We start from the raw sequence: 25,163 nt of genomic DNA on the forward strand, positions 1-25,163 counted from the left end.
TTTTTTGCAAGATCTTGTGTAACAGAAATTACAAGCCACCTAAAAATATATAAACATCATAAAACTCATGCGGATATGAATTAATTTCAATATAATGTCATTTTTGATTAAAAAAATTCCTTCCGCATTATCATTAAATCGAATATTATTTACTCGTACTTATACAGCCAAAAAACCCATAAATACTAGTAAATCATCAGCACCAATTTACGAAAAAAAAGAATTAGAAGATGGTAGTATATTCATATCAAGAGTACCATTAAAACCTCAAAATCAATCATTTGAAGAATTACCACCACCATTAAAACCGATTAAAAAAAAATCATATCATTTAACTCAAGAACAAATAAATGAGATAAAACAATTACGTGAAAAAGATCCTATTAAATGGACTAGAAAAAAATTAGCGGAAAAATTTGAATGTAGTCAATTTTATATAGGTATCATCGCTCCCGTATCTGAAGAAAGAAGAAATGAATTAGAAGAAGAATACAATCAAAAAATTGAAGAAATGGGATGGAAAAAGAGATTTATTAGAAATGAGAGATCTAGAAGACGGGATTTATGGTAAAATGGTGAAAATATTATTGATAATAAAAGGGACATTTATAATTTTCTGTTGATGTCACGTTTATAATTTTTTCTGTTGATGTCACGTTTATAATTTGTTCTGTTATCACTTTTATGTTTTTTATTATTATATTAAATAAATATCATAATTTAAATAAACAGATACATAATAATTAGGCATAATTTTGAATAATTTAAATAACTTGGATAAACAAACAAATAAACTATTTAATAAATCATATCATTTCATCAATTTCTTCTCTAGTTAAATTAGAAATTTTTAATTTACTCCTATAATCATCCCAATTTAAATAAGCTCCAATTATTCTTCTATGACCAGTAAATCCAGCTCTACCATGTAATACTCTCCAATTATTAAAAATTAATGCTCTACCAGGTTCTAATTTTACCCAATACTCATTTTCTTTATCAATTAAAATATTATTCCATTTTCTTAATGCATCATAAAATGCTTCAACTTCATTCGATGATAAATGACTTAACGTTGATCTGTCATCATTATTATACCGAATTTGATAAATTTCATTTGTTAAAGGATTATAATTTAATATAGGATAAGCATTCGGTGTCGGTTCAATTAATGTATTAGGATCACCTGCTGAATGTGCAGGAATACGAATTGTGGATAATATTTTATGTGCTTCAGGAAATGTCATTTTTAATCTACGAGCCGCCCAAAATCCGTCAACTAATAATGACGATCCTCCCGTACCATTGAACTCAATTAAATGAAACATTTGTAACCTATTTCAAAGAGTTGAGAAAATTTAAAATAATGTTATTTTTTTAAATTTTAAATTTAAATTTACTAAAAAAGAAAATTTTAACATACCCAGATGGATCAGTGAAATAGGTATTATCGGTATGAGCTTTCAATGCTAATGATGTATATGCAGTATCTCCATGTTCTAAATTTGATGTAAAGTCCCAAAATCTACCTAATTAAATAAGACAAAACTTAATATTTTTTAGAAAAGAGGAAATTAATATATCTCACTTGAAATAATTTTACCATAATGAGTTTCTCTTATGAAACAAATTCTTTTAGCTAATTCTTCTGTCTCTTCAACTTTAGGTGGCACTCCATCAACAAAACAAAATCCAAATTGATCCTAATAAGGAAAAAAAAGAAATTTACATTGGATAAATAAATAAATAAAGTAAGGTGATGCAGCTAAATGGATAAATAGAATAGTACTTACAATGTTCAATAACCAATTTGATAACCCTTCTTCAGATTTCATTACCTACGAATAAAATAGAAACACATAAATAAATTAATTATTTTGGCTATAATTTTAAAATAGTTTGTTCCCATGTATGACTTACTGACTTACATCTTCGTACTTAACAGTCGGCGGATACTCTTTAATCCTCGCATCCCATAATATTTTCCTATTAAATAATAGGAAATAAAACAAATAAATAAATAAATTTATTTGTTAAAAAATTTTTTTTTTACACGTAAAAAAAAAATGACAATTACTTTTGTAAGAATGGTTGAAAATCAACAAATTGTGGATCATAAGAATGCCTTCTCAACCAAGTCCACCTAAAAAAACTAGTATGTCCATCACTCCCTAATCAAAAAATTTAATTCAGATTCGAAGAATAAATACTAAACTAAGTACAAATAAATGATAAAATATACATTTAATTTTTATTCCATTTGATTCTGGTAACGCAGATTCTGATTCAAGATCTTCCGGTATCTTAAATGTATCAACAAGTCTTTGTTTGGTTACTTTATGAAAACATTCATCACATTTACAGTGATCTCTTAACCAAATATTATGACTATAAATAAAAATAAAAAAAAAGTGTTAAAATAGAAAAATTTAAAATAGAAAGATTTTAAAATAAAAATTTTTAATTAATCACAGGAAAAAAAAAATTTTGCGCTGTTTCAGCGATCATCATGTTATTAATAAAGTTTTTTTTAAAAAAAAAAAAAATTTACAATTTACTTGTCTGACCATCTGGCCAATCTATGAATACTTTTGTAAGTGTCGTCGATACCGCTATAGGATTGGATTGCGGAATCGTCATTTCAAAGTCTGGTGACTTTAGTATATATATAAATCACAAATAAAACAATTATAATTATTATTAAAATCAAAAATAATCCATCAATTCATTTTTTATTGAAGATTCATTTAAATACCTCCGTTAAATTTCTTTTACAAATATTATTAATCAATAATTCACGTTTTTCAATAATATTCGTTCGAATTCTTGAAAGTACTCCATTATTATTTCGACTTAAATAACTAATACTACGAAATGAATTATTCTTTATTATTAAATTTTTACTTAATAAATTATTACTAGAATTAAAGCTAATTTTGATATTAGCATATACTCGAGGAATTGAACGAAACATAACTATTCAGAACAATTTTTTTTTTTTTTTTTTTTTTTTTGAGTCATGTATAAGTTACACGTTGTGGGCGCGGTTTGTGTCGATCTTCGCCATATAAAGAAAAGTGACATTTAAGTGTCACCTGATCACGTGCAGCCACGAGTTGGACGTTTTTTTTTAAGTGTCAAAATTTTATTTGTCACCCCCGTGATACAAAAACCACGCCCACAAAACCGGGGTGCAAGTTACACAAATTATTAAAAATTGGTCTCCGAAAACGACACGTGATTTATAAAATAGCACATTACCTAGGGATGTGGCCGTGTGGGGGGTCCAACTGGTTGGTTACACAATATAATATACAATAAGTCTAATACAGTCGCCACTGGTTATAACGAACCTGTTTGTACCGAAAACTTGTTGTATTGAACCAAGTTTCACAGAACTGATTTTTTTATAATTAATTGCACTGGATATAACAGATATAAACGAAATCACATAATAAATTACTATATACCGCATCCGAACTTATTTTAGTCAGCCCAAGTATATCAGTTACATATTTAATAGTATACCGAACTATCACGTGACTTTAATTAGTAATATAAAAGAATGGACTACCGGAAAAATTATTTCTGCTAGTATCAGATAAAATTTTCATTTGAATAGCTGGTAAATACTTAAAAAATTGATGAACACATAAATTTTAAATAAAACATAGTGTTATCTGTTATAGTAAGTCATGTAATCATCCGAACTTTAAATATTACAGTATATGCTGCTATAATTTAATTGGATAAAATTCATATACCGAACAGTTCGGTATATAATATGAATATCATATATCAAATTCACCATATACTGAACCAAAACGCTTGGAACGGCAGGTTCATTATATCCAGTGGCGACTGTAAATCAAAAACTGTCCTCCATATAAATTCATATACGTTATTAGTAAATTACGATGATCGGTGAACAAAATACCCCTGCAATTAAAAAAATCAGCCACCCAATTATGTCATCCTTGAAACATGATCATCTTTACATCTGTTTTGTCGCGTCCAAGTACTTTAAATAATGTTTGGACTTTCTCTGAGAAGAAAAAAACAACATCGGCGGTTTTATTTTAGTATTTATGATGAATAAATCAATATTTAGAAGTCTAAAACAAGTAAACCAAGTTTATTTTTTACAAGAAAACGTTATTTATATAGACTTTTAATTTATAATAACTTTTAAACCTTTTTTTTAAAAAAAAAACTGAAAAAAATATTGTCTATAGTAAATGTCTACAATAAATAGTTGTATGCAGTTTTCACTAATAAAAGAGAATGTATTTAATAAAATTTTAATATAAAAGTGATATTTTTCATTGTTTTTTAAAAAAATTTTTTTAATACATATTTCGAAATAATAGTTTTTCTAATAAGCTATATTAAAACTTTGACCTGAGAAACCCAATAACGCTCTAATAGCCATGAAAATTTGCAAATATATGACTCTTACCAACACTAATCTACTCTCGAACATCGGCTTTTAGAAACGTTGTGTGTCAAAAGTTTTAGGCTTGGAATGTTGTCTTGGATATATTAAAATAATAAAATTCAGGGGTGACGGTAGTGACAGTTTGGTAATACGAAATTATATTGTGTAACCAACCAGTTGGACCCCCACACCCCTAGACATTACGCTAAAAATGAACAACTTCCCCAGTATCACCGTAGAAAAATGTCACATTTGGCCCGCATTACGGCGTTATGCACTAACACGTGAAAATAAACAGTGACGAATAAGAGGTGATGAATAAGGTTTTGCCTACTCGAAAAAAACTAAGTCCCTCAGATACTTATAGAAAATGGAAACGCAGTGGGGTGTGACGGTTGTGATGAATAAAAAACGATCACGTGAATGTGACATTTTTCTACGGTGATACTGGGGAAATTAAAATGAACGTACTGCGGTATATCTTTCGGCAAGAATTTTTCCGATATCGCACTGCGCATTCCAGGTGCTCGATTCACATGGCCCGTTCATGCTAATGGTGAGCAAAAGTTTGTATAAACGGTATGATATAGTTTTCTTTCATAAGATATGCAGTGCATAAATAGCTTTTAGAATACCATGACTTCATGGTATAATATTCTTTGTCAAAATATTCTCACTATTATTACCCTCTCTCTGTTTAAGATGCGAGTAGTTGGTTAAATTAGAAAAAAAAAATGATTTACAAATAAAATTTCCGAGCTGAAAAAAGAAATAAAACTTAGGGACACCAATTTTCAAATTATGTTGTTATCGCAAATTTCCCTAATCACGTAAAAATACAAAAATTGAAAATTGCCATTATTAAACCTCAACAGAAACTTAGTGACAGGTGAGACGTCAGTGGTATTCTTAATGCTGATTCTTGAGTTTCTGATGCATTAACCAAGAACGAACCGTAGTGTTAGTTTTGAATATCCACGTCTCAGAGTTTCAAAGCTACCTACCGTTCGTAGAAAAATTTGTATTTTTTTATCAAAGCTGGTATGATGAGTAATATATTTTTGAGCGATTGAAGCCATTCTTTCGAAATTAAGAATTAATAAACCATTTATATACTGTACACTTTTTTAAGTAACAAAAAAAAAATAAATTTTTTCTTAGTAAAGAAGGATAAAATGATTTAAAATTAATCATCTTGAGGCTGAAGTTGCGAATTCGCAATGAAATAAAGAGAAATAAAGAGAGTAGATTTCCCTGAATTTACAAGCCCAATAAATTAACATTATTGCTTAAAACACTAGATAAATAATTTTTGAAAGAGAACGTAACGATAAGCCATCGAACAACTGTAAAGGTTTCCTTGTTTTATATACTTATTTATTGACATTAATTTTTATTAAAAAAATTCGTTAATTTAAAATATTTATAATTGGTCTAACACCGGTTTATGGCAAAGAATAAATAAAAGGTTTCATATATCATTTACTAAAAAGAACATTAGTTTTTGATTTACTCTTAAATGATTTTTAGGAAGATGAAAATTACGACCCCTTTACCAAAATCCATTACCACAATTCTTATATACTAGTATGTAGTAATTCTTTGCTCACATGATTTTGATTTTACATTGTAAGTAAAAACAAACAAACAAATAAATAAATAAAATAAAATAAAATAAAATAAAAATTATTGTAAGTTAACAAAACAAATTCTCCCAACTTATTCTGGAATGAGACCTCCGTATCTGAATTCCCATGATGGATCAGTATTATCAACCATGTCATGTTTTTTACAGAGTTCATCTTTAAGTTTATACCAGATCGCACGCATTTTTGTTATATGTTCATCAGAAGGTTCTGATCGGGGAAAAGGAAGCCATGATGGATGATATTTAGACAAAAATTCAGAGAGTGGTAATAAATTTTGATCCTTTTTACTATATCCCCATAATCTCTCGTCATGAGCTTTATCCTCGGTACATACAATTAAAGATGGATACTTTGTTTCTCTGTTCCGACAACCATTAAAAGCTGGAAGCAAATGTTTAGTTACTTGATGTTGAGTATGATCATCATCAGGTAGCTCACATTTAGAAGAGCATAGTGGACATCTTGCTGAACAACCAATTTGATTATAATAGCTTATTTTTGTTTCTAAATACGTATTCATTCTTTTCTTCGATTCATTTCTTTCTGTATCAGTCCATATATTTTGTATACTATCTCCTTCTGTTATGGACTTACAAAGTAATTCACAAAAATAAACAGGTTTTTCAATGGTAATACTTCCAAGTAGTTTATCTACATCCTTTAAAATTTCGGAAAAATCATACTCCGGTGGTGTCATATTCATATTAATATTATGCTTTCGCTGCATAGATGTTCTTAATAAATTATATTCTTTAGAAGAAATTGACTTTCCAGATAAATAAAGAAGAAAGCTTGATAATTGCAGTTGTTCATATATTTGCTCTGGATCGAATAATGCACTCCATTCAGAAACAGCCTTTAATAGGTTTTCCTTTGTATTTTTGTAATATTCATCAATTTCACGTAATATAGAATTCGTCAAACTTACTTTATATACTGCATAATCAGAATTAAAAAGGGTTGTCATATATTCTATCGGATCTTTAAGATATTCTCGAATTGCATTAATGTTCAATGCATCAAAACTTTGTTTATACGCATAATTGGTTGCTGTATATGTGTCTGTCCAACTTTCTCTCAAATAGATTTGAAGTTTTCGATCAACTGTTTTTTCTATTACTGACATTTGCTGCTTAAAGGCTATTAAAATATATTTAAGCATTTCTTTGGAAAGATTTTCATTGGAAAAATCTGTTAAAATTTTTTGAAAAGATAATAGTAAATCCTTTTTCAGGTTATCCGATTTTTCTTTTTGTTGTTTTTCCCATTTAATAGTATTATTCCTTAATGTTTTATATATTTGTGATCTAAAATATTTCTGTAAATAAAAAATATTCGAATATTAGATTTGTAAGCATGCAAAATATCAAGAAACTATTGTTTTAAATGTTACAAATATATAAAATTCTATCATTTAATTACCTCAATAAAATCAAAGTCAGTCTTAAATTCCATATTACTAGTTTGTTGTGTAAAGTCAAATAAACAGTTACATAACGTTTCAAACCATTTGATCGCTTGTCCGTATTCAATATGTAAAGATGTTTTATGTTTTAAGTCAAAAGTAATTCCATTAATTGTTCGCGTCAATTTGTCATAAATATCTTTAGCTATCTTTTTTTTCGAATTTTTCATAAGAAAACCGAAGCTCATAATATTTGGTTTAACTTCAATTATACATTGAATTTGTTGTATATTAATATTAATATTTTCTTCCAAGGTTGATGGTTTCTTTATGCTTGTCCAAAAATCTCTTTTAAACTTTTCTTTTTCTTTTTGTTTTGAATCTTGACGAACTGTTGAACTAAATTCATTAACAGCATTATTAAAAGTTACTTGAACATGTTGTTTTAATTCTTCTGACTGATATACCATCTGACGATAGAATTCCTTTTTATCATCATCTACTTCTTTCCAAATATCTTCAAATATTTTTGTACATTCTGCTTCATTAATCTTTTTAAAGCCTAGTCCTCTAATTTTATTACCAACTTTTTCTATCGCACATTTTGATAGCCAAGAATCTTTATATTCTCTTACTAACGACATCCATTGCGCGTCTTGTTCTCTTCTTTCTTCCGAAATCATATTATAAATAAGCCTTTTTCCCTCTTCGACAGTATTGGCATCAAATTGTTCCTGTACTAATTCAGAATAATTTCTTAAACTATTTCTTTTCCAATTGTCTGTTAACGAATCTAATTCCATTCTAAATTCTGTTTCAATCGGAGTCCATTTTGAGTAGTCTACTTGAATTTTCTTAACATAACAATTAATTGTATTTTTAGCACGAGAAGTGAATTCCGGAAGATTGTTTTCTTTAATAATATTAACAATATTACGCATTTGATACCATGCTTGAATCGCTTTGAAACTTTCAAAATGAAGGAAACTTCCATATGTATTAATTTTACTCCATACTGTTTTCATATATGGAATAAATCCTAAAAAAATAAAATTATATAATTATTTGGTATTGTAGAAAAAAATATACACGCCAGACAATTTACCTTGAACATTTGTGAAATGTTCCGACGCATTCTTATGCAGTAAAGCAGATTTTAGGAGTGATTGTCTTAAACTTGAAATTTTTGCGGGAAATACTTCCTATTTAAAGACTTAATCAATAATTTAAGAATACCGAGCAAGAATAGAAACAGAATATACTTACTGCTGGTAAATTAACATTTTCAGTTTCTCCGATATTGGTAACACGAGGACGAAAATCATCTTGATAACAACAGAATGCATTTTCTAATAAGTGAACATCTTGCTGTTCGACAGACATAAAATCTTCTAATGAATCTACACAGCCAGGAATCTGTTTAAACATTTTTTTTAGTCCATCAACAATATCCTTAAACGCTGGCTCTTGAGCTTCTATCGTATCAACCATATCACGAAGTACAAAATGTAATCTTGGTTTTGATTGTCTATGTCTAAGAGCGTCCAAGTGCCATGAAGATACTTCTAAAATATCACCAATATCTCTTGTTAGTCCTTTTGTATTAATAATTATAATTTGTGAACACATTAAAGCCAAGAGTGTTATCTTTTTATCAAAACTGGTACGGTGAGTAATATATTTTTGAGCAGTTGATGCCATTCCTTCAGAATCAAGAATTAACAGATCAATCGTATTTCCATTGAAATTCGTGGTTCGATAACTCATATATACTCCTTTGGTACTAAAAAAAATTATTAATTCTTAGTTACTAAAGAAAGGTAAAGCAAAATATTTACCATCTTGAAGCTGAAGTTGCAAATCCACAATGGAATAAATAATTTAAAAGAGTGGATTTTCCTGAACTTTCAAGTCCAATAACTGAAATTACTATTAATCTTCTTCCGACATTTGTCATCAAGTTACTCAAAACATTGGATAAAAACTTTGTTGGAAGAGAACGTAATGATAAACCATCGAGTAATTGTAAAGGTTCTCCTTCAAGAATCCATGTTTTATACGCTTCTTGTAACTTTGGTTTATTGACATCATATCTAATTTAATAAAAATAAATTTATAAATTTGTATAAAAATTTTGATCGATTTTTAAATATAGATACTTACAACTGTTCTAATACTGATTTACGAGCATTATTCAATTCAGACAATATAATAAATTCACGCCAAAAGTCATGAATGGAAATATCATTTTCTTCGATAATCTGTTTGATTTTAGTTCGTTCTATATCGTTCTTTGAATTTTGTAAATCGCGTAGATATTTTTTAAAAAAATCATCAATTTGACAGGAAAAATCTCGTATTTTTTCTATATTATTTTCATTAATTAATTGTGCAAAATCAATAAAAATTGTTAGTGGCTTTTCTGCCCCAAGTTCTAATTGTTCTTTTCGACATTTTTTAATCCTATTTAAAATTTCTCCTTCAGACATGAATTTTGAATTCACTTGTGATTCTGTCGTAGATTTCTTATCATTTAATGCTTCAATCTCATGTTCTAAATGAGTCGCACGAAAAATATCTGATCTGCTATTAAATTTGATAGTCTTCATTTTAGAAGCGAATGAAGATTCTTCAGTTACACTTTTCCAAATATTTAGAGTACTTCCATCTAATAATTTAAGAAATAGGGATGGATGAATAATTTTTACTTCAAGTTTTGATAGTTGTTCCATTACATCATCTTTTCTCTTTTCAGCAAATAGATTTAAATCGTTAGAAATTTGCTCAATTTTAATACATTCAGAATTGAAGCGTGATTTCAGTAATTTTTTTAAAGTCTTTTTACGTTTACTGAAAGGATCATTATTTTTTGATTTACTCCAATATATCACAGATAATTTTGAGATGTATGATATATCATTGGATTCCGCTAAGATAGTATTAAAAAGTTGATTTAACTCATTAGATGGTGAATTTCCTTCAAAATCTTGATCATTTACGTGTAAAAACATGTAAAATGCAAACTGCGAGAAGCTATTAATTAGACTAAGAAAAGTTTGATGTGGGCTTTCTTCAAAGTATACTTCAGCTATAGCAACAGGTTTTCGTCCATAATTTTCCGAAGCGGAATGAAAAGAAATATCAATTGAACCAGCCGAAGTAACACTTAAACCATCTTCACGATGTTTACAAATAATTGGATAAAGCTTTTTTGAGAATGGTGTAGTCAATTCGCTCGTAGTTAGATTGAATGATAATAATAAATGATATTTATCTCTAAGTATTAAGCTTTGAATTTCTTTTAATACTCGAAGACCTTTTTGATTAAAATCATTTTTGTTTGTAAATAATAATGGAATAGGAATATTTGCTCGAGTCAGTGAAAGAAGGATTTTTGAAAGTGCTTTTTTTGGTACTTTATCCAAGAAAGCTACAAGATAATCTCTCCCTTTGCAGTTAACTAATCGGTTTAATGCCTGTGAAGGGTCATTAAGCTCTTTAGAATCTGAAATTTGCCTAATGCAATCTTGAATACGTTGTAATGGAATGGTTCTATTAATTATATCGACGATATACGGAAATATATTTCTAAGAATTCCATTTGTAGGATCACTTAAAGAAGGTTTCACTTTAACTTTAAATATTTCTTTAGTCAATTCATCCGTTACAAAGTTTGTAGCGTCATAACTGATTATTTCGTCTCCAAAAGTCATTTGGAAAAACTCCTCAAGTGATAAAGATTCAGATTGCGTTTCACCAACAGATGAGTCATCAGAATCTTCAGAACTTGTATCAGAGATATTTTCATTTTCAATTTTTTGATCCAGATTTTTATTAGAATCAAAATTTTGTAGAATTAAAGATTGACTTAATTCAACCCACGCATCTATAAATAAGATATTAATTAATTATAAATCATTTTTTTTATTTAAAGAAAGAATATAAATAATGAAAAATTACCTTTATTTGACCCTACATTCTTTGTATATGGATTATGAGAAGATAAATGTGATTCAAAAATTATAAAATAATTTACCATACTTTGAATTCTATCTAGATTTTTAAAGAATATTTCAGGCGCAGAAATTATTACATTATTAACGTATTCTTCTCTTAACCCATCGAGAACACTTGTGCTTTTATAATCAAAAGTATGATCAATCTCAAATAATCGTGGATATTTGCTCAGAGTAGACATAAAATCGGAGGAGTCGATAGACGATTGATCATCTGAATACTGTTTATTATAATTATCAATAATATTGTGAATAACTAAAAAAAAGAAAGAAAGAAAGAAAGAAAGAAATAGATAAACAAATTTGTTATAGACATATCAACGTTAATGAAAAAAATATGCCGACAGAATATATTTTAATAATTAGTATACCTTTTGAAAGAATGTTATCCATGCTTTTTTGTTGAAATTGATTCACGAGTTCTTTTTGAAAGTTTAACATCCCATTGGAAAATTTAACGAGAATACTACTAGTTATTTCAAATGATACTCCTTGTTCAACGGTAAATTGCTCAACTAATATCGTTGCTGTTGATATTGCAATTCCGAGATTCATACTGAAAAGTTTATCATTTCATACGAGATACAAAGTATTAATACACATTGCGTTACTACCAATGTTGATGATATAGTGACATAAATTAATTACCTTTTATTTTGCCAAGATTTACAATCAAATGCCGATTCGCCAATCACACATACAAAATTTTCAAAATTTCCATTTTGGCCATTGTAGAATTCTTTAACTACTGATGAGTTATTTGAGTTCTTTGTGATTGAAATTAAGTCATAATTATTGATTTCAAAGAACCTAAAACCATCTCGTATAATATTCATAAACCAAGGATTATTCTTTATTGAATTTGAACTCGGGTCAAGTTCAATATTGTCGAATTCAGATTTCGATAAATTTATTTTAAGAACTCTTTGATTATTTTGTTGGAATTGTATCAAATATCTAGTTTGAAATAAAGATAAGATCTCTATTTCACTACTCTGCAAATGATTATCGGTAAGATTAAAGTTAATTTCTAATTCATAATGATTGGAAATAACTTCTTTTTCGTCACAAAGGTTAACGTTATAACCATCCGCGAGAACTAATAAATCAAATCTAAGATCTTGACTGGCTTGTACAGGATCAAACCTTGATGAAATGAAATAGAAATGTTAACGAGAGTTGACTTTCGAGACTTAAATTACTGCGGGTTGATACATTTTATAATATATACCTTTCGTGAATAAGTTGGACAGTTTCCTTAGGAAGTTTTTTAATCAATTCCAAAAGTCGGTCTTCTAATTCATGCATAGAATATGTAGGAGATACATAATCACGGACACTTTGTGGAAGGTGTAAGATTTCTGTCTCATTGATTGAATAAAGCTGGTTCTTCGAATTACGAACTTTATAATCTTCATGATAAAGAAGAATTTTTCCTGAAATTTCTTTCGTAACAAAAATTTCGGCTAATGAAAGAGCGAAGACAAGGCCAGAAAGACCTCCGCTACAGACGACAATAATTGGCTTTTGAAGCATTGAGCTCCTTCTAATTTATTGTAAGCTAGACGTTTATGTCGAATAAAATAATAATAAGCCTAGTAAAAAAAATCAACAATAAGATTTATGAAGAATATAAGTTAATTTTTTGTAAAAGAATTAGAAAATGCAATCATTAATTTCATTTAAATTTTAGAGTTTTTCCGGAATTCTTATTTATTAAGATCCAGTGGTTTCACGAAAGTTTCACTGCATAATGAACGAAAAAAAAAATCAAAAATAAATTTAGAAACTATATTGTCAATCTGTATAAATCTGGGATTAATTTTGCTGGTCATCTGGGCAAAAAAAATGGTATCAAATTATGGCTTCCCGGAGAATTATAATACAGTATATATCGATATAGTATAATTCATATTATATTAATTAATATTAAATTGAATTAATATTATACTTATAAATCAGTATGTTGCCAAGAAATAAACGTAATATACTAGTATATTTACTAGATTATGTTCACATTTCGGTAGCCGCAGCCAGTCATACAAGTCACGTGAAACGGAAGAAGATACGATCGACGATGTTCGGGCGAAGAAAGGAATTCAGTTACCTTTGGATAGAGCTTTATATCCCGAGTCAAGGCCATTACAGAAAAAAATATTTATATTATTTTCTGGGTTTGTGAATTTTGTTTTGTTTTTTTTTAGACTAGTCTTCGTGTATGTGGTATTTCTGCTAGTAATTTTTTTTTTACAAAAAATGTATGTAGCATACCACGATTCTAAATTTTAGCAGACATCCCCATTACTTATTATTTATGTTTTGAGGGTTTAGAAAGCTATAGCATAAAGGTGATGGCTATAGTTGTCACAAGAGCTGACTAAGGGATTAAATGAGGGTCAGTAACTTCATCACAAAATTTTCAGGGTATTCAATATTGCACAAATAGTTAAATTTCTCGAAATTTATGCAATATAACTAACAATATTATATGTATAATTCTTTGTACAAATTTATATAAAAATTAGCAAATTTTTTTATAATATATTGAATGGAAAATACATAATATATATTAAATATACAATTTATGTGCATTTTCAGGGTGTGCAAATCAGTTTTTCATGCACAAAATATTGCATATTTTTTACATATAAAAAAAATTCCCGATGTTTGCTCGGAGAAGGAGAAGAATAACATTGGCTGGGGCGTGGCAGGAGATTTCATTTCTGATGTAATTGAATGTTAGTTGTTTTAAGAGATTGTATAAATACTCTTCCCTTATTTCAATAAAAAGAAAAAAATAAAAATAAAGATTATGTTCACGTGATTCGTTAAATGATTGATAATAAAATCTTTCTAAAAGTTTAAAATTAGTAAATAAACATATGTTTCACAATTGATAACAGAAGAGAATAGGTTTAAACTTGACGTCAAATTACATATGAAACTAATATAGGTGCTATTCCATCGTGGTATAAAGAATTAGAAAATACAGTATAATGATTAAAAATTAGGATAGTAGAGAAGTTATGAAATTAGTAGGAATATGAAGAGTTAGAAGGAATGAGGGAATGTACAGATCCCCTATAAAAAATTTATTCCGTGTTTTTTTATTCCATGTTATTTCCGTAAATGTATCATATTCACGAAGTTTTACAAGTAATTACGGATAAAATTTTTTACAGAGATCACAAAGGAGGGAAAGATTCGAAGTATTTAATGAAAAAAGCATAATAGGATTTAATTTTATTAAATAAAAGAATCTAGATAATCAAAGATATATGTAAAGAAGAAATTTACAGAAAGAAGTTACAAAAAAAATGGTTAAAAATGTTAGAAGAAAAAGATGAAGTTGTTTCTACACAGGTGTGATAAACGAGGGATGGAATGAGTGAGAATAGATAAAAATGGTAAAGTGATAGACAAATTCAACGCAAAATACCTTATAGCATTGACTAAGGCACCCCCGGGTACTAAAAAATTGAATCGTACCCAAGGGTATTAACATGGAAAAATCAGCCGAAATTAACCTAATTTTACCAGAATTAAAATTATCCTCTACATATCATACCCGGTATATTATAAGGGGGGTACGCCGAAATGCCCTTAGTCATGCTATACGGTAATGAATAGAATGAGAGTAAATGATTTAGAAATATAATGGTGTTAATAATATTTCCTAGTGATTGCAAGATCAAGATCGTGCCAGATAACGAAAATATAGTATTAACGGCGAAAAAGGTATTAAATGAAAACGCTGAATTTGGTGTACGAGACGAGTATGGAACGACTGGAACGTGCATAATATATACCTATGGTCATATGGATATTTAAGTTTATTAGTATAGAAAATAAGATTGAGATAAGTATTAGTAAGAAGCTTGGTAAAATATCATCATGTAATGGCTATTAGGCAAATTTACAAGAAGGACTTTGATGAATTTTAGTAATTATAAAGAGAACAACAATCTAGCTGACGAAACTCTATTAGCAATTTAAAGTTATACTAGTCATATGAATATATGTAATTGAGCCGTCAGCAAATGAAATTATAATACAAATGAGGGAACTTATTAACATGATAATTAGAAATCATTCATTTGCATTTGTATGATTTATAATTGCCCATTATTAAAACATAATAAATATAATATTATCAGTTAGCACAATGTTTTAAATAAAGTCTCAGGGCGGATATCAAAAAATTTTTATTTGAAAATAATTTGATAAATACTTTTTTAAGCCAAAGTATAGTTCTTCAATAGCTTCTGGATTTTTTTTTGTGTTAAAAATTGAAGTACGTATGTTTACAATCAGTTTTAGTAATTCTTGCTTATATTGTATACTTTACAAATATTATTGGACAAAATATTTTAAGTTATATTGTCAAACTTATCAGTAATAAATTAATTTAATTATTTTAATTTATGATTTTAAATTTATTGAGCTTAAAAAAATGGGTATTCTTATGTCATCCTAGTCTTATTCAAAATAAATTTGACAACACCAAAGTTCTATTTTTTAAACACAAAAATTGGTAATACCGTATAGATTTTTTTAGCAATAATTATTTGGTATACTTAATAATGGCCTTTATTATTATAAACATTCTTGTAACATTATAGTAGGTTCTTTAAAACACATTAAAATTTAGAATATTTGATATAAGATTTGATAACTTTAAAATATGTGATTGATTAATCAAAAAATTCATTTTTTATATTCAAACAACAGACTGAAAGTTAGATTTACAATTACTTTAATTATATAATTCAAATAGGATCTGCCGAACACGCACAGTTATCGTATAGTGATATTCCGAATTGTGAGATATTTTAGCATCGCTATCCAACAACTAATATTTTTTTTTTTTGGTAGTGCAATTTTTGAGTTTATTAATTATATAAAATACAGAAAGTTCTGTTACATGTATAATTAATTAGTTTAAAACATCCAACAACTAATATTTATTAAATATGTTTTTTAATAATTGATTTCATTTAAATATATATAGTAGATGTACAGGTAGTATAATCATGTAAATAAAAACAAAATAACTAAGCAAAAAAAAAATTGTTTCCTGTTATTCTGGAATGAGATTTTCGTATCTTGGTCCCCATAATGGATTAGTATTATCAGTCATGTCATATTTTTCACAAAGTTCATCTTTAAGTTTCCACCAGATTGCACGCATTTTTGCTACATGTTCATCAGAAGGTTCTGAGCGAGGAAAAGGAAGCCATGACGGATGATACTTAGACAAAAATTTGGTGAGTGGTAAATAGATTGAATCCTCATTACATCCCCATGTGCTAGTGTTATGAGCTTCATCTTCAGTACATATGATTAAAGTTGGAAACCTTGTTTTTACATCACAAACACCGGTAAAAGCTGGAAGTAAATGTTTAGATACTTGATGTTGGGTATGACCATCATCTGGTAACTCACACTTGGAAGAACAAAGTGGACATCTTGCTGAACAACCAAGTCGATCCCAATAAGACATTAAGGTATTTTTTGTTTCCAAATGAGCTTGTATTCTTTCTTTTTTTATAAATCTTTCTGTATTAATCCATGTAGTTTGCATATTTGTAAGACTTTCAATCAGGGATTTACAAAGTAAGTTACAAAAATCAACGGGATTTTCAATAATAAAACTTCCAAGCAAATTATTTGAATCTTTTAAAATTTCAAAAAGATCATATTTTGGTACGGCTTCTCTTAATGAATTATATTCTTGAGAATTTGAATGCCCAGACAAATAATGAAAAAATTTTGATAATGACAATTGATCATAATTTTCGAATAATTTATTCCATTCAGGTATACCATTTAGTATATTATCCTTTGTATTTATATAATATTCATCAATTTCACGTAGTACGGATTCTATCAAAGCTTCGCTATATTTATTATATTCAGTATTAAAAAGGTTGGACATATATTCTGTTGGATTCTTAAGGTATTCTCGAATTGCATTAATATTGTATGCACCAAAACTTTGGCTATAAGCATGATTTGCTGCTGTATTTGTATCCATCCAACCTTTTTTTAAATATATCCGAAGCTTTTGATCTATTGTTTTTTCTTTCATGTCCAATTGTTGTCTAAATGCTATTAATATATATTTAAGAACTTCCTTAGAAAGACTTTCGTTGGAAAAATCTGTTAAAATCTTTTGAAATGATGACAATAAATTTTTTTTCAGGCTATCCAATTTTTCTTTTTGTTTATTTTCCCATTTAATAGTATTATTCTTCAATGTCCTATATATTTGTGATCTTAAATATTTCTGTAAATAAAAGTAGTAAATATTAGATTAATATATGTAAGCATATAAAAAGTAGCCATTATATTAACTATCATAATATATTAATAAAATAATTACCTCGAAAAAATCAAGGTCAGATTTAAACTCAATTTTATTATTTAATGATTGTGCAAACTCAAATAAACAATCACATAATGTCACGAGCCATTTGATCGCTTGCCTATATTCAATATGTAGAGACAATTTTTGTTCTAAGTCATAAGTAATTCCGTTAATTGTTTGCTTCAATTTACTTTCGATTTCTTCTGCAATTTCTCTTTTGTTAACATTCTTTTTTACAGTAAAGAAATTAAAATGAGTATTTATTTTTATTATATTTTGAATTTGTTCTACGTCAATCCTAATATGTTTTTCTAAAGTTGATGGTTTCTTTATACTTGTCCAAAAATCTCTTTTAAATTTTTCTTTTTCTTTCTGTTTTGAACCTTGACGAACTGTTGAACCAAATTCATTAACAGCATTAACAAAGGTTAATTGAACATGTTGCTCTAATACTTCTGGCTGTAATACCATTTGTCGATTAAATTCTATTTTATCATCTTCTACCTCTTTCCAAATTTCTTCAAATATTTTTTTACATTCAGCTTCATCCCTTTTTAAATTAGTAGTATTTAATCCTTTGATTCTTTTACCAACTTTTTCTATAGCACAATCTGATAACCAAGAATCTTTATATTCTTGAATTAATAACATCCATTGACTTTCTTGTTCTCTTCTTTCTTCTGTAATCATATTATAAATTAATCTTTTACCTTCTTCTACAGTATTTATATCAAATTGTTCTTGTACTAATTCTGAATAATTCTTTAAATTATCTTTTGTCCATTTATCTGTAAGCAATTCCAATTCTTTTATAAATTCTTTTTCAATTTGATCCCATTTTGAATAATCTAATTTAATTTTTGTAACATAATCATTGATTATAATCTTAGAATTTGTAGTAAATTCCGGTAATTTATTTTCTTTAATCTCGCTAACAATATTACGCATTTGATGCCATGCTTGTATCGCTTTAAAGTTTTCAAAGTGAAGAAAACTTCCGTATGTATTAATTTTACTCCATACGGTTTTCATATATGGAATAAATCCTAAAATGATTTAATTACATAAAATAGTTGTAAATAGAAATACAAATACGAATGCATATCAGATAATTTTATTACCTTGTACATTTGTGAATTGTTCTGATGTATTTTGCTGTAATAAAGCAGATTTTAAGAGTGATATTCGTAAACTTGAAATTTTTGCAGGAAATACCTCCTATATTAAACGAAAGACATTATTGATTTGAATTTAAGTGATAATAAACCAAATTGTTGGTTAACCTAACACTCACGGCTGGCAAATTGACATTTTCGGTTTTACCAATATTGGCAACACGAGGACGAAAATCATCTTGATAACAGCAGAATGCGTTATCTAACAAATGAACGTCTTGTTGTTCAACTGACATGTAATCTTCTAATGTGCCTACACAACCAGGAATCTGTTCAAACGTTTTTTTTAGTCCATCAACAATATCCTTAAATGCTGGTTCTTGAGCTTCTATCGTATCAATCATATCACGAAGTACAAAATGTAATCTTGGTTTTGATTGTCTATGTCTAAGAGCGTCCAAATGCCATGAAGATACTTCCAAAATATCACCAATATCTCTTGTTAATCCTTTTGCATTAATTATTACAATTTGTGAACACATTAATGCTAATAGTGTTATCTTTTCATCAAAGCTAGTACGATGAGTAAAATATTTTTGAGCAGTTGATGCCATTCCTTCGGAATCAAGAATTAACAGATCAATCGTATTTCCATTAAAATTTGTGGTTCGATAACTCATATATACTCCTTTGGTGCTAAAAAAAAAATAATAATTAATAGTTAAAGAATTGCAAATAATTACTAAACGAAAAATTTACCATCTTGAAGCTGAAGTTGCAAATCCACAATGGAATAAATAATTTAAAAGAGTGGATTTCCCTGAACTTTCAAGTCCAATAACAGAAATTATTATTAATCTTCTTCCGACATTTGTCATTAAGTTACTTAAAACATTGGATAAAAACTTTGTTGGAAGAGAACGTAATGATAAACCATCGAGTAATTGTAAAGGTTCTCCTTCAAGAATCCATGTTTTATACGCTTCTTGTAACTTTCGTTTGTTGACATTATACCTAATTTAAGAAAAATAAATTTATAAGTTAGTATAAATTTTTTAATCGACCTTTAAATATCGATTCTTACAATTGTTCTAACACCGATTTATAATCATTATTCGATTCAGATAATATAATAAATTCACGCCAAAAGTCATGGATAGATATATCATTTTCTTCGACTATCTGATTGATTTCAGCTCGTTCTATGTCGTTATTTGAATTTTGTAATTCATGCAAATATTTTTTGAAAAAATCATCAATTTGACGGGAAAAATCTCTCATTTTTTCTATACTATTTTCATTTATTAATTGTGCAAAATCAATAAAAATTGATAATTTTTCTTTTGCACCACCAAGTTCCAATTTTTCATTTCGGCATTGTTCTATTCTATTTAAAATTTCTCCTTCAGACATGAACTTTGAATTCTCTTGTGATTCTGCGGATCTCTTATCATTTAATGCTTCGATCTCATGTTCTAAATGAGTCGCACGAAAAATATCTGATCTGCTATTAAATTTGATAGACTTCATTTTAAATGCAAATGAAGATTTTTCAGTTACATTTTTCCAAATATTTAAAGTACTTCCATCTAATAATTTAAGAACTAATGATGGATGGATAATTTTTGTTTCAAATTTTGTCAGTTTTCTCATTACGTCATCTTTTTTCTTTTCAGCAAATAGATTTAAATCGTTAGAAATTTGCTCAATTTTAATACATTCAGAATTGAAGCGTGATTTCAGTAATTTTTTTAAAGTCTTTTTACGTTTACTGAAAGAATCATTATTTTTTTTTGATTTGCTCCAATATATTGCAGATATTTTTGAGATATATGGATCATTGGATCCTGCCAAGATAGTATTAAGGAGTTGATTTAATTCACTAGAAGGCGAGTTTCCTTCAAAATCTTGATCGTTTACGTGTAAAAACATGTAAAATGCAAATTGTGAAAAACTACTAATTAGACTGAGGAAAATCTGATGTGGATTTTCTTCAAAGTATATTTCAGCTATAGCAACAGGTTTTCGTCCATAATTTTCCGAAGCGGAATGAAAAGAAATATCAATTGAACCAGCCAAAGTAATACTAAAACCATCTTCACGGTGCTTGCAAATCTTTGGATATAGCATTTTTGTGAATGGTGTAGTCAATTCGCTCGTAGTTAGATTGAATGATAATAATAAATGATATTTATCTCTGAGTATTAAGCTTTGTATTTCTCTTAATACTCGAAGACCTTTTTGATTAAAATCATTCTTATTTGTAAATAATAATGGAATAGGAATATTTGCTCGAGTTAGAGAAAGAAGGATTTTTGAAAGTGCTTTATTAGGCATTTTATCTAGGAATGCTATAAGATAATCTCTCCCTTTGCAGTTAACTAATCGTTTTAATACCTGTGGAGGGTCATCAGGTTCTTTGGAATCTGAAATTTGTCTAATGCAATCTTGAATACGTCGTAATGGAGTGTTTCTATTGATTATATCAATAATATACGGAAATACATTTCTAAAAATTCCTTTTGTAGGATCATTTAAATAAGATTCCACTTTAGCTTTAAATATTTCTTTCGTCAATTCATCTACTACAAAATTTGTAGCGTCATAACTGATTACTTCGTCTCCAAAAGTCAATTGGAAAAATTCCTCAAGTGATAAAGATTCAGGTTGCGTTTCATTATCAGTTGAGTCATCAGAATCCTCAGGACTGATACTATCATTTTCAATTTTTTGAATTTTTTGATCCGGGCTTTTATTAGGATCAAAATCTCGTAAAATTGAAGAATGATTCAATTCAACACATTCATCTATAACATAAAATATTAGTTAATCATAACAATAAATCTTTTTATTATTGTTAAAAGAAGGATAAGGAACGAATAATTACCTTTATTTGACTCAATATACTCAATATTTTTTGTATCCGAAATATGAGAAGATAAATAAGATTTAAAAATTATAAAATAATTCTCCATATTTTGAACCCTATCTAGTTTTTTAAAGAATATTTCAGGTGCTGAAATTTTGACATTATTAAAGTAATCTTTTTTTAATTCATTGAAAAAGCCTGTGCTCTTATAAGGATTCTTTTTTAAAGTAGGCATAAAATCAGAATCGATGGATAATTGGCCATCTGGATACTGTTGGTTATAGGTATCAACAATATTGTACATAACTTTATAAAAAATATAATGATGACAATAATTAAATAAAATTTCGTTATAGGCATATCAACATTATTTGAAAAATATAGCGTCAAAATGTGCTCTGATAATTTACCTTTTAAAAGAATATTATCCATGCTCCTTAGATGAAGTTGATTCACGAGTTCTATTTGAAAGTTTAACATACTATTGGAAAATTCATCAAGAATACTACGAGTTATTTTAAATGATATTTCTTGATCAATGGCGAGTTGCTCAGCTAATATCGTTGCTGTTGATATTGCAATTCCGAAGTTCATACTGGAAGATTTTATCATGTAATACCATATGATAAGAGATATATTAATACACCGCATTACCGTCGATGTTGATAATAAAAATTAATTACCTTTTATTTTGCCAAGTTTTACAATTAAATGCCGATTCACCAATCACACACACAAAATTTTCAAAATTTTCATATTGGGCATGTTGATAGCTTTTATAAAATTCTTTAGTTGTTAACGAGCTATTTAAGCTCTTTGAGATTGAAACCAAGTCATAATTATTGATTCCAAAGAATCTAAAACCGTCTTGTATAATATTAGTAAACCAAGGATTATTTATTGAATTCGAACTGTGGTCAAGTTCAATATTATCAAACTCAGATTCCATTAAATCAATTCTAAGAAAATTTTGATTATTTTGTTGGAATTGCATCAAATATCTTGTTTGATATAAAGGTAAAATTTCTATTTCACTATTTTGCAAATGATTTTCGGTAAGATTGAAGTTAATTTCTAATTCATAATTATTGGAAATAACTTCTTTTTCGAACTGCAAACTGTCACAAATATTAACGTCATAACCATCTGCGAGAACTAATAAATCAAATCTAAGATCTTGACTGGTTTGTGCTGGGTCAAACCTGAGGAAATAAATGGAAAAGTTAACAGACTTAAACTACTGCGGATTGTCACATTTTTAATATATCTGAATACCTTTCGTTAATAAGTTGTACAGTTTCCTCAGGAAGTTTTTTAATCAATTCCAAAAGTCGGTCTTCGAACTCATGTATAGAATATGTAGGGGATATATGATCACGAACATTTTGTGGAAGGCGTAAAATTTCAGTCTCATTGACCGAAAAAAACTGGTTCTTTGAATTACGAATATTATAATCTTCATGAAAAAGAATTATTTTTCCTGAAATTTTTTTCGTGACGAGAACTTCGGATAAAGAAAGAGCGAAGATAAGGCCAGAAGGACCTCCGCTACAGACGATAAAAATTGACTTTTGATGCATTGAACTTTTATAATTTAATATAAGCTAAAAGCATATGTCGAATGAATAACAAAAGTGGGCAGGTTCACACTAATAAAAAAATCAATAATAAGGTTTATGAAGAATAAGCTAATTTTTTGTAAATAAGAATTTCATTTTTAAAGTTTTAGAAGTTTTTCCGGTGATCATATTTATAGAAGTTCAGTGGTTTCACAAAAGTTTCACCGCATAATGAATTATCATCATATTTGTGGAACGAGACCCGGAAAACTCCAGTTTCCATTAGAATAGAAATATTTAAGGTTACTACTAGTTAACCAATTTATTGAACGACAGTTAATTTTATCTAATTTACTCTAATTACCAAGTAAAAATTTATGTTGCTGAATTGAAATATATTTCATAAAAACAAGCTTTTAATAAATTCCATATGAAACTAAGAATCCTTTAGAAATCAAAATAATTAGCCTTTTTAATGTAAATTATGACATATTTACTGACCAAATTAAAAAAAATTTGGTCACCATTTTGAAACTAATAGTTTCACTCGTTTAAATGTATAAATTCTTCTACATCCTCTTTACTTGTTCCAATATGTGTTGATTTTTTAATCGGCGTGGGCGTACATCGCATCGAAATATAATAAAATTAAATCGTCATCTTAGACAGGACCCCGAGCTATACATATATAGGTCAAGTGAAACTAAAATTTTTTTATATTAGCTCTACGCATAGGTTTTTATTATTATTAATACGCATTCTAAGAACCTAACTTTAAAAATTTATCTAAAATAAGCAAAATGATCATCTGACTATTAGTATCTTCCTCCCAAAACATCATATATCTTTTGAATAATATCCTTACGGCCAAAATAATCAAAATAATATTTTTTTTCATTACCTAATAATTTTAAAATATTTCCATCAATTGATACTCCTGATTTACCAAAATGATAAATGATATTAGATGCTAAATGATGCGTTAAAAGATTGCAACCCTCTTTCAAAACGTCACTAAACAGATCAAGATGAATAGGTAAATAAACACATAATGAAATATAAGAAATATCATTTAAATTCGTAATAGGTTCATCTGTATAACAATGGTTATTGTAACCCTCAAAGTATATTGCTACAACCTTTCCTATACACATAGTTTCGCCATATAGAACAAAAACATAATCACCCTTCAATAGCGGAAATTCCTTGGATATATTTGCATTTTCAATATTGGGAACTACATGTTAAAATAATTAATTAGTTAAATTCAATGATATTATAATTACAAAAAAATTTATTAAATAAAAATAAATATACTTACTTGGAATTAATTCCAATTGAATATTTCTTTTATTTGACTTCTGTTTTTGTCTTGGTTTTTTTATCTCTTCTGTATGTAATTGCGCTAGTGTCAAAGATATATTTTTACGATTCTCTTTCCATCTTTTTTCTCTTTGTTTAATAAATCGCTGTTCAGGATTTTCATTCTTCGTAAAGTATGCAACTAAATGGCTAGCTTTATTAGGTTGAATAGAGTTTGATGCATCCAATCTAATTGAATTTGATGCTTTTATTTTAAATTTTCGTTCAAGAGGTTTTGAACAATATGCATCATGTGATTTACGTTGATTAAGTAAAGCTTCAAATTCAAAAGTATTTTCCGGAAAGTACTGATAACCTAAATTAACTGTCATAATTTTTAGTTTAAAATTGTAAATACTTTAAAATATAAATATCTAATA

The 25,163-nt window shown here is 27.8% G+C and overlaps 4 protein-coding genes across 4 annotated transcripts; 1 reads left to right on the forward strand and 3 right to left on the reverse strand.

Annotated features, from left to right (window-relative positions):
- Positions 1–94: 94 nt before the first annotated feature.
- On the forward strand, positions 95–571 carry OCT59_016912 (mitochondrial 54S ribosomal protein mL58; the record flags this gene model as incomplete). The annotated part of the gene is made up of 1 exon (XM_025322481.2): positions 95–571. One exon carries the CDS (start codon positions 95–97, stop codon positions 569–571), a length of 477 nt encoding a protein of 158 aa, XP_025166162.1.
- A 235-nt stretch (positions 572–806) lies between these two features.
- OCT59_016913 (uncharacterized protein) lies at positions 807–2,974 on the reverse strand (the record flags this gene model as incomplete). The annotated part of the gene is made up of 9 exons (XM_066146004.1): positions 807–1,335; positions 1,424–1,529; positions 1,604–1,703; positions 1,794–1,838; positions 1,929–1,986; positions 2,078–2,171; positions 2,243–2,388; positions 2,552–2,655; positions 2,756–2,974. 9 exons carry the CDS (start codon positions 2,972–2,974, stop codon positions 807–809), a joined length of 1,401 nt encoding a protein of 466 aa, XP_066003734.1.
- A 3,183-nt stretch (positions 2,975–6,157) lies between these two features.
- Positions 6,158–13,186, reverse strand: OCT59_016914 (uncharacterized protein; the record flags this gene model as incomplete). The annotated part of the gene is made up of 10 exons (XM_025322483.2): positions 12,740–13,186; positions 12,157–12,654; positions 11,880–12,064; positions 11,453–11,764; positions 9,656–11,378; positions 9,331–9,585; positions 8,759–9,275; positions 8,598–8,694; positions 7,510–8,531; positions 6,158–7,405 (listed from the first exon to the last, which is right to left on the reverse strand). The coding sequence occupies exons 1-10, from the start codon at positions 13,042–13,044 to the stop codon at positions 6,158–6,160; spliced, it is 6,162 nt and encodes a 2,053-aa protein (XP_025166165.2). The 5' UTR covers positions 13,045–13,186.
- Positions 13,187–16,588: 3,402 nt separating this feature from the next.
- Positions 16,589–23,442, reverse strand: OCT59_016915 (uncharacterized protein; the record flags this gene model as incomplete). The annotated part of the gene is made up of 10 exons (XM_025322485.2): positions 16,589–17,797; positions 17,894–18,924; positions 19,000–19,096; positions 19,173–19,689; positions 19,753–20,007; positions 20,078–21,800; positions 21,881–22,168; positions 22,273–22,457; positions 22,546–23,064; positions 23,138–23,442. The coding sequence occupies 10 exons, from the start codon at positions 23,440–23,442 to the stop codon at positions 16,589–16,591; spliced, it is 6,129 nt and encodes a 2,042-aa protein (XP_025166167.2).
- Positions 23,443–25,163: the final 1,721 nt, after the last annotated feature.

This window comes from Rhizophagus irregularis, chromosome 25 (genome assembly GCF_026210795.1).
Source record: "Rhizophagus irregularis chromosome 25, complete sequence".
NCBI classification, from domain to species: domain Eukaryota; kingdom Fungi; phylum Glomeromycota; class Glomeromycetes; order Glomerales; family Glomeraceae; genus Rhizophagus; species Rhizophagus irregularis.